Source organism: Gadus chalcogrammus, chromosome 12, assembly GCF_026213295.1.
Source record: "Gadus chalcogrammus isolate NIFS_2021 chromosome 12, NIFS_Gcha_1.0, whole genome shotgun sequence".
In the NCBI taxonomy this organism is placed as follows: domain Eukaryota; kingdom Metazoa; phylum Chordata; class Actinopteri; order Gadiformes; family Gadidae; genus Gadus; species Gadus chalcogrammus.
In genome coordinates, this window is record NC_079423.1 from 17,289,514 (window position 1) to 17,299,480 (window position 9,967).

Genomic DNA, 9,967 nt, shown 5'->3' on the forward strand with positions numbered 1-9,967 from the left:
TTGCGGAACTGACCAATCAGGGTGGGGGAGCGCTTCTTACCGTCCGGCCCCAGCTATCGGGTCATGGGGACAGTAAGCATGTTAAGAAATAAACACGCTTCAGGTCACCGCTTTACTTTCACTTTCACTTTACTGTTTATTCAACCCTACAACTCTGTATTCAAGTGTTTGGCTTCGTCTTGACCTAACTCTGATGAACTATATTAACTATATTCAGCTCTTCAGCCAACTATCAAACCCTTGGTTTAAGTGTGCCGTGCTCAGGGGCAAGGGCTATCTTCGATTGAGAGAATTATCTCATTGCATGTTACTTAATCTCACTTTATCGTACCTTATCTCAGTTTTTAACAACATTCATGTGTAATAAAGAGCGGACACAACGCAGGACAAACCCGTCAGCGCCTCAGGAAGTTTGACACCGGTTTTCACGGTAACCGTGTTGCAACAATGCTAACCCCTGAGCCGCTGCTGGGCCGACAGTTAGCATGAGGCTTCAGTATTTGAGCTAAAGCTAGCGGCGCAGCCCTCACCCTCAGAGAGTTCTTGGGGGTGGTCATGGTCATCCGAGAGTTGCCCCCGCCCCGTGCGGTTCCAGGCGCCAGGTCGGTCTTGAAGGCCTGTTTGAGGAGCTGGTTGGTGGACGTCTCGACCAGTTCGATCACGTCGGCGCTGAGAGCGTCGCGGTTCTTCTCCAGGAAACCTGAAACACACAAAAAGTGAAGATGTACAAACAGAGGAAGGTTTTAGTCTTCATTTCAGTTAATGAAAAACATTTTTTTTTTTTAAGATTCCGGAGAATTTAGATAATTAGAATTAAGATGCAATCCTCAACAGAATTATTACTTTTCTTAAATAGTCAAGAGAAAATCACATAAGGTTCAAACTCGATAAAAACAACAACGAAGCACTTTCAAACGAAAGGTCAACCAAAGCGTCCGTACCCTGGGAGTCGTAGAAGACCACGCCCGCGAAGTGGCGGATCCCGAACTGCTTCTCGTGGTCGTTCTTGGGCGCCATGTAGATGTCTCCCTTCCCGTGCTGCTTGTTGACCTTCTGCATCATGGTGCGGTCGGTTCCCTGCAGACGTACAGACGGTGCAGACCGTTTAGCCTCTCTGAGTCACTCTTCTAGGCCTGTACGTCTTATCACGCTAACTTTGTCTCAAACAAACAGATCCCTCTCACTCCTATGAGTCCTACTAGGCTAATTCTAAGCAATACATTTATTGTACTTCTTTTTGGAGGGAGTTGTGAGTGGGAGGGAAGATTCAGGGATGAGTAGTCAGAAAGAACTATGGATTATTAAACCACAATAATGCAAACTATTCATTTAATTCCCCTCCTTTTTATACAAAGTAAACCTCAGTGTCGTATTTATTTCCAACTAGAAATACAATACTAGAACTGCAATATTAGATATACTCATATTAGAAGCTTTTGTATTCTGAATCAGCATTGTATATCTCTAAGATAAATCAACTATTATTACTAGAAGCCAAGGATAAAGTATTATTACTATATTATTGTACTGTAGATCTGGTATTGTAGATCCGTACACATGATTTCATGTTAAGGGTCCCACCTTGGGGAAGCTGCTCTCCTCGTCGATGAGTGCCAGGATGTTGAGCGGCTTGCTGGCCAGCACGTCCAGCGTGCGCTGGTTGTCGTTGTACTCGATGTGCGTCCAGACCACACCCTCCCGGGAGTACTCCTCCTGCTCCAGCTTGAACACGTGCCGCACAAAGAACTGCTGCAGCTGCTCGTTGGCAAAGTTGATGCACAGCTGCTCGAAGCTACGCCACGCAGACACACACACACACACACACACCCCACAAAGACGCACAAAGATACACAAAGACACACAAAGACCCCACAGACCGACAGAGTCAAAACAAGTGTGGGAAACAGTAGCCTTACAGTACCGCTGGCTTGTTGTTGTTGTTGTTGTTGTTGTTGTTGTTGTTGACCAACCTGTTCTTCACAAAGTTCTCGAAGCCGAAGATGTCCAGCAGGCCGATGCACTGGTGGACCTCCTCGCTGTCCTCGGGCAGGGGTTTGAACACGGCCGAGTTGATCTTGTCCACCACCCAGATGAAGAGCCGGCCGTAGATGGCCTGGGCGGAGCGCGGTCGACAACATGAAGGGACACACGGGGTACAGAAGAGAAAACAGGCATCAGCTAGGTCACCTAACCTGAGGAAAACGTCCACGAGGACCCTTAACCTAGAGTGTCTTCTAAGACGAGATGAGATACGGTCAAAGGTTCTTGGTAAACATTCACAAAAACATACGGAAAAATTAACCTATGAAACACGAGCAGCAGTAGCTCTCCTGAGTCAGATCACTCATTAGCATCCCCAGGAGCCATAAACAGCCAGAGGGTCTTCTATCCATACGGAGCCAAAGTCTGGGGGGGTCTCCTACCCTGACCGGTCTGGGGGGGTGGTCTTCTCCCCTGAGGGACCGGTCTGGGTGGGGGGGGGGTTGTTACCTTGACGAAGGCGTCCCTCCCGTCCTGGGCCTGCTCCGAGTTCAGGGACGTGATGACCCTCTCCCGGTTGGTCTGGAAGGACCTCTGGGTCAGGCTCTTCTCCAGCACCTTGGCGTTCACCTGGACACCGGAGCACACGCACAGGCCTCAGGTCGGGATCACCTGACGTCTAAACCACCCTCCTCAAGCCGAGGCTAAAGCATTCCCCATAAAGGACTCCCTGTTTAGTCGATCCGATCAAAACCGAGAAACGATCCGCTAGTGACATCACAAGTGGGAGAGTTCATCCCGGGTCAGGTGGGTAGGTCACACCTACCAGTTGGTACGGCCCACTGGGTGATCTGGAAGGTTATGGGATGTCACCAGTGGGTAGGTATGGATTGGGACGGCTAGTGAGGAGTCAAACGGGGCTTCACGGGGTCGCCGGCCAGGCCTCAGGAACCCTTACCTCCATCAGTTTAGCCGCCATGTTGAAGTGGGTGGACTCGATGATGTCACAGCCCTCCAGGTTATCCGCACTGGTGCCTTGGGTCACAACGAAGGAGAGAACGAATAAAAGACAAAGGCTGGACCAGGTGGGTCGTGTGTGTTATCACTATATATTTGTTAATAAAGTTGTTTTGTAACTATCTATGCGTTAATAAAGTAGTGTTGTTATTATACACGGCTTAATAAAGTTGGGTCGTAACTATCTATGAGTTAATTAAGTTGTGTTGTAACTATATACGTGTTAATATAGTTGTGTTGTAACTATCTATGTGTTAATAAAGTTGTGGTGTAACTATACATGTGATAATAAAGTTGTGAGGAGGATTGAGGTTGTGTTTCACTGACCCTCGAACTTGACGTTCCCGAGGTGCAGGATAGCGGCCAGGAGTCTGGAGATCTCCCAGGAGTCGCTGTCGGAGAACATCAGGATCTTCAGGGCGGACAGGAAGTGGGTGTACTCCGTGATGTCATCGCGCCCTTCACAGGTTGTGCACTTCCCCTGAAATAAAATGAATTCAATCGAGTCAATCAGTTCAAGAATTAAACTAAGCTGAATTCTTGACGACACTTACGGCGCGACCTAGAATGAGAGAACCCTGCCACTTTAGATGACAGCTTTTAAACACGCATAACACTTACCCTGTGATTAAATCTAGGAGCTTATCTAATTTTTTTTAATGGCACTCAGCTAGTGGTTTAAATGTCACTCAGCTAGCTGGTTCAGTTAACGTTTTATTTAAGAATATAAAGATTGCTGTTAGTTAAATATTAAATCCTGGCTAGCTGTTACTCTAATTTAGCCATCTGTGATGTAAAGCATTTTGGTTGTTGACAACCAACAGACTTTTAAAACAAGCCCTTTCATTCATGTACAAAGGGACTGTGACTCAGTGCTTATTCCGGTGAAGGTGTGTCCGATGTGGTTACCATGGTGAGGTAGTTGTAGTCGCTGGCGTTCCCCAGGGACAGCTTAGTCTTCTGCTGCGGCGTCATGCCCACCAGCATGTAGTAGAAGATGTGGTAGTTCCTTTCCTCCGGGGCCTGCAGGACGGTTAGCACCAGGGCCACGGTTAAGAAATCACTCTCACTAACTTACAGAGACAACCCGGGTTAGAACTTTAAGAGCCAGGGCAGCAACGTCTGGGGGGGGGGGGGGGGGGGGGACAGAGTGCTTGGTTAAAACAGTGGGGGGTCCGAGTCCGGTCTGACGATGCAGTACAAGCTTCCACTGAGTGGTTGAGAACAGTTTCAATAACCAGAGTTACTATGATGATGAGCTGGCTAGTCGGATGGAGGTGGGGACAAATGACAGGCTGGGGTCTGAGCTGAGGGGTAACTGGGTTCTGTGGTCCCACCTGCCGGCAGACGCGGGACTTCTCCAGCAGGTACTGCTCGATGCGGGCCCCCTCGATGGCGCCCTGCGTGTTGAAGTTGATGTCGATGTACTTCCCGAAGCGGCTGGAGTTGTCGTTGCGGATGGTCTTAGCATTCCCGAAGGCTGGGGACACAGTCAGATTGTACGTATAACACGACTGTGATATACTCTGTAATTATTTATGTTTTTAATCCTTTTTTCCGGTTATATTTCGAAATCTCTGCAGCCCGGCGGCCAATGCTCCGCGGGCCGGAACCGGTCCGCGGACCAGTGGTTGAGAACCCCTGCCTTACAGGATAGGGTTAGGTAGTTAGGTGGGTTTAGGTAGTTAGGTGGGGTTAGGTAGTTAGGTGGGGTTAGGTAGTTAGGTGGGGTTAGGTAGTACCTTCCAGGATGGGGTTAGCCTCCAGGATCTGCTGCTCGATCCAGGAGCGCTGTCCGCTGACGGCGGCGAGGTACTGGAGCATCAGCTTAGCGCTCTCCGTCTTCCCTGCTCCTGACTCCCCACTGAGGAGGAGGAGGGGGAGGGGAGAGGAGGGGGAGGAGGAGGGGGAGGAGGAGGAAGAGCAGGAGGAAGAGGAGAATAGTCTTATACTGAAACAATAATCTCAGGACCCGAACCAAACAACAACTTCAAGAGGAACAACATTTGTAACAACCCTCTTATATCTGATGCATAGGATATATTGTGTTACGTAGTTATGTGTATAACTGCGTAACACAATATCCTACGCATCAGACTCTCTCAGGGGGTCTGAACCACACCAGAACCACAAACCGGATCAGAACTAGATCAGACCAGAACACCCATCATGAACCAGTCCCATCAAAGATCAGACCCAGACCTGAACCAGATCCAGAACTAGAACAGACCGAAACCAGAACCAAGACCAGAACCAAGACCAGAACCAGTCTGAACCAGAACCAGTGAACCGACCAGAACCAGTCTGAACCAGAACCAAGACCAGAACCAGTCTGAACCAGAACCAGTGAACAGACCAGAACCAAGACCAGAACCAGTGCGACCCAGACCCAGTGAACGGACCAGAACCCAGACCAGAACCTGCCCGACCCAGACCCGGTGAACCGACCTGATGACGCAGCACTGGTTCTTCTGGCTGCGCCTCATGTTGAAGAAGCAGCTGTCTGCGATGGCGAACACGTGCGGCGGCAGCTCCCCGAGGCGCCGGTCCGTGTACATGTGCACCTGCTCCGCCGTGTAGATGGGCAGCACCTTGTAGGGGTTCACCGCCACCAGGATGGAGCCCGTGTAGGTCTGTGGGGAGAGGGGCGCTGTGAACACCCCGCTCATGTAGGCCGACCGCATCATAATATAACACTGCCTCACATTCACCCGTTCACGCGCACATTCACACACCGACGGCGGGGGGTCAACCAGGAGAGGCGACAGCCGGCTCGTCGGGAGCGGTCAGGGTGAGGTGCCTTGCTCAGGGACACCTCGACACTCAGCTAGGCGGGGATCGAACTAGCAACCTTCTAGTTAGCAGCCGACCCGCTCTACCCCCCTGAGCCACATACCGTTCTAATGTCTTCAACCCTTTCTATTACAATTAGCTGGTTTGTTTATGCTGCGTCGATTCCCTTGTGGTGATAATATCGACTTTATGAATCCCAGACAGAACTTTAGTAGAATTAAAAAGATTTGTATACACTAAATACGCAATATGACTTAGGCATTTATGCAATGAGGCTAACGATATACAAGTGACTCCAGTGTGCTTATTATGCGCTGTGTTATTGAGACTAAACCTAGTTATACAGTACACCAGGGCTACTATATCAGCACTGTACTTCTGCCCAAGGGGGCTCTATTAATAAAGCTAGGAGACACCAGAGTACCGCCACCATCACAACAAGCGTCATCACAGAGACACATTCATCGGCTGCCCACATCTGCTCTCTGTGTGTGTGCGCGCGTGCGTGTGCGCGCGTGTGCGTGCGTGTGCCCCCAGTCGGTTGGTAAACAACAGTGCACGTTGCCCATAAAGACGTCATTGAGCCGGTGGTCTCGTGTCTCCGTCCCTCAGCCCAGACAGAAGTCACGGTTTGAGTTCCTTTTGATTTGGGACGTTGTCCCAGTGGTCCCAGCCTCTGGGAGGAGGACAACACGACGGCCCTGTTCTCCTGGAATAGAACAGGACCTCTCAGAGTCCCCCCTCTGGGTTTGAACTCCTGATCTGAACACACACTGGACGGCTGTGTCTCCTGTGTCTACACTCTCTCTCCCGCTCCCATTTGACAAGCACTCACTCGTTACCACGGTGACAAATCCCCCCCCCCCCCCCACCACTCAAAGATAGCTGCGGGGCAAAGTCTGACAGACGGACGGCCGAACCGGACAGCAGAGCGATCCCAGAGACATACACAATAAAAGAGGGCGTGGTGGGCAAAGAGAGAGAGAGAGCGAGAGAGAGAGAGAGAGAGAGAGAGGGAGAGAGACACAGAGATGGGAGCAGATGGGAGGAGGAGTAGGAGCAGACAGACAGACAGACAGACAGGAGGAGGAGCAGCAGCCAGACAGGAGGAGTAGAGAGACAGACAGGAGGAGTAGAGAGGAGGAGCAGACAGACAGGAGGAGCAGCAGACAGACAGGAGGAGTAGAGGGACAGAGAGACAGACCGGAGGAGGAGCAGACAGACAGGAGGAGCAGACAGAGACCGACAGACAGACAGACAGACGGTTCCGTACGTAGATGCTGCCCTCCTTGTGCCGGACCAGCAGGTTCCTCAGCAGGCCGGCCTCCGTCAGGTCGCCCAGGCGGATCATGTCCTCCACGCCCTCCACCGAGGTGGGGTGCATGGGGCGCAGCGCGGCCTGCTCCTTGGTGCCCACCTTGTGCACCTGGAGCGGACACAACAGCACGGTCTGAGGTCTCACACAGGACAACCAGCTCCAGGGGTTCACCTTAGACATCCAGACCAGTGGTTCTCAAATAGGGGTACGCGACCCCTATACTAGTGAAAAGAACTCAGTAAAAAAAAAAAAGCATTTCTTTCTTGAGTACACGAAAGAAATGCTAACTCTTCTTAATTATTTTTACTGAGCAAGGTTACATTCTGAAGCTAGACAATCAAAAATTGAGAATATGGACGAGTGAAATGTAAATCTGAACACCAGGAGAATCGGTAAAAAAAAGAAAGCGTGTCCGGAAACACCTAAATGTTTCTCTGACCCTCCCATGGCATGCCGCTTCTTTTGTGGGGAGGAATAAGACAACAGTTGTGTGAGGTGTAGGCCCATGTTCCTCACTAAATAGTGAGCATTTGCACCCTTTTAATGTTCATGATTACACTGCCAAGTAGAACACATTATTTATATATTTTTCTTTTTTTTTTAATGAGTTTGTGCCGGTGGAGGGGGTAAAAAAATAACTAAGACGGGGTACACTAGTAGAAAGAGTTTGAGAACCACTGATCCGGCCAACACTTCCCTCCAGAGCAACATACAGTGAATAGTGAATGTGCAAAGAATGAGCAGGAAGGCCACGGACATCGGGAATCGAACCAAGAACCTTTGGGCTGTGAGTCCACCACCCACTACACGATCCTGCCCTCCATGCAGAAGCAGTAAAGCTCCCTTTATCCCTCCTAATCAATGTTTAATCTAGTCTCTAGTTTCGAAATGGAGACCAATGTAGCCATGGACGCCCAGCCCAGTCTGACGCCCCCGTTTTACGGTCCGTGTGACCTCACGATTTTATGATCTCATCGCCGTGGCGACGGAGAGCCTTACCTTCCCCTCATCGTCCACCAGCTGGAGCTTCCCCTTCTCCGACTCTTTGACCCGGGCCCCGATCGGGACCCCGGTCCCTGAGTCCAGCCACACGTAGTCTCCCTGGGGACGGGGGAGAGACGAGACCACCGCTCGGTTAACACGGAGACACAACACAGGACACAGCATCTTCCACGCTAATCAAGGGAGTTTATCTTTCCCTCTGGGGGGCTAGAGTCAGGGGGGTGTCATACACATATGGCCCGTACAACCCTTTGAGACTGGACCTGTGATTAAGGGCTGTACGAATACAATTGAATATAATATAAGGGTTTGATTTGGATGTGATCCATTCACGATGGACGTCCCTCTTACCGCCAGATGCAGCATTGTGGAAGACTGTGGCCAGCCTCGGAGAAAGGAAGGTTTTCACACCAGTGGGAGTCGGTAGACTCACTTCCACTCAACGACACAACCAAGCACAGCTAATGTCCCACGACGTCCGGTAAATGCATTCAGAGAGGACAGTGAGGTGCAAGGTCAGTTATACGAGCATTATGAACAATAAATTCTCATTTTATTTACTTTGAGAGCAGTGTCCCACAAAAACCTGGAAGGTAACAGAGATTTGAACCTTCTGTTCCCACATGCTATAAATGTGAAGCCTGGTTCATTTAACAACCCGTGCATCCATATAGCAGGCTGTAGTTGTATTACGTTGTAATTCGATACAAACATGACCTACAAAAGCACCAGGTAATACTTGACGAGCCAAATCTTACCTGGCTGTTGACTTTTCTGTTGGTTGTGTGTAGGCCTGCTCTTCACTGGGGAAAAAAAAAGCTGTTGTTCCTACCATGTAGAAGGTGAAGTCCTAACCGGGTAAAGTCCTGAGGGAAAGAAAACCGGGAAGTGGAGCACGGAGCAGCCCATGAAGACGTGTTTATGGCTCTTTGACTTTGCTCTCCTGGCCTGGGCAAGGCCCTGACGCATCACATCGATCATCCAAACAGAGCACAACATAAAGATCTGAACCTTCTTGTCTGCTGAACGTCTTTCAGAAAAATAAATACACATTGTTTTGAGGAGACTCAAGAAAAAACTAAGCGGTTTACTTAAGAGGATTGCAACTCTTCTTTGCCAACACACTAAATAAATAACAGATATAGACTATAGTTAAATGTGTAGTTCTGTAAACGACAGCAAATACTAAATTCGGTTGGACAGGCTCACATCAGGACCGTCATGATGGGACTAATGTACAACTAGAAACACCAGAACAGCCTTTGGATCTTTACTGATAAAAAGTGTCACACTAGTCATGGCAAGTGTCTTAAAGTGTCACATCTCATGCCATCTTTATCAGTCCATTTGTATTTGGTTGGCAACTTGATTCATATGAACGTCTTAACTTTAATAGAAGCCATTCAAATATTTCATATGGATGGAACCAAAAGCTGATTAGAGGGGGACACGGATGGACTAGTCCATCAACTCATTTCGATTTTAAATGTGAATGTTTGACATGTTTCGCAGGTGCCTTCCGTCCTGGACCTCTTGGCAGCTCAGGGAGAACATCCACCACTAATCAGGTCGTAAACCGATAAGAGCGAGGGCAGGAATGCCAGGTGAAACCAACATTACGTCGCTACAGATTAACCAGCGTTTCTCTAGCGGGAATCCACGAGGAGGACAGACCAGAGTACAGCCGGACGCGTTCATGATAACATCTCACCTTGTCACCCCGTGGGCCTGCTGAAGGCCCTCCTTCCAGACCTGACGTGACTGGACCTTTGGGGGCTAGGAGAAGAGGTAACATTGACATTCAGGGCATTTATCAGACGCTTTTATCGAAAGCGACTTACAATAAGAACATTTTCT

The 9,967-nt window shown here is 49.5% G+C and overlaps 1 protein-coding gene across 1 annotated transcript in view; it reads right to left on the minus strand.

The window, feature by feature from the left end:
* LOC130393712 (unconventional myosin-VIIb) overlaps positions 1–8,942 on the minus strand; it is a 32,439-nt gene extending 23,497 nt beyond the window's left edge. The window contains exons 1-16 of the mRNA XM_056604427.1: positions 8,869–8,942; positions 8,462–8,571; positions 8,108–8,209; positions 7,064–7,216; positions 5,446–5,630; positions 4,740–4,861; positions 4,335–4,477; positions 3,907–4,020; positions 3,325–3,478; positions 2,939–3,015; positions 2,491–2,610; positions 1,971–2,113; positions 1,582–1,792; positions 942–1,077; positions 531–700; positions 1–53 (exon numbers count right to left, since the gene is read on the minus strand). The exon at positions 1–53 is cut by the window's left edge and continues 88 nt beyond it. Of these exons, the coding sequence (XP_056460402.1) occupies positions 1–53; positions 531–700; positions 942–1,077; positions 1,582–1,792; positions 1,971–2,113; positions 2,491–2,610; positions 2,939–3,015; positions 3,325–3,478; positions 3,907–4,020; positions 4,335–4,477; positions 4,740–4,861; positions 5,446–5,630; positions 7,064–7,216; positions 8,108–8,209; positions 8,462–8,476 (1,898 nt within the window). The 5' untranslated portion in view covers positions 8,477–8,571; positions 8,869–8,942. The remainder of the gene's footprint in view (positions 54–530; positions 701–941; positions 1,078–1,581; positions 1,793–1,970; positions 2,114–2,490; positions 2,611–2,938; positions 3,016–3,324; positions 3,479–3,906; positions 4,021–4,334; positions 4,478–4,739; positions 4,862–5,445; positions 5,631–7,063; positions 7,217–8,107; positions 8,210–8,461; positions 8,572–8,868) is intronic.
* Positions 8,943–9,967: the final 1,025 nt, after the last annotated feature.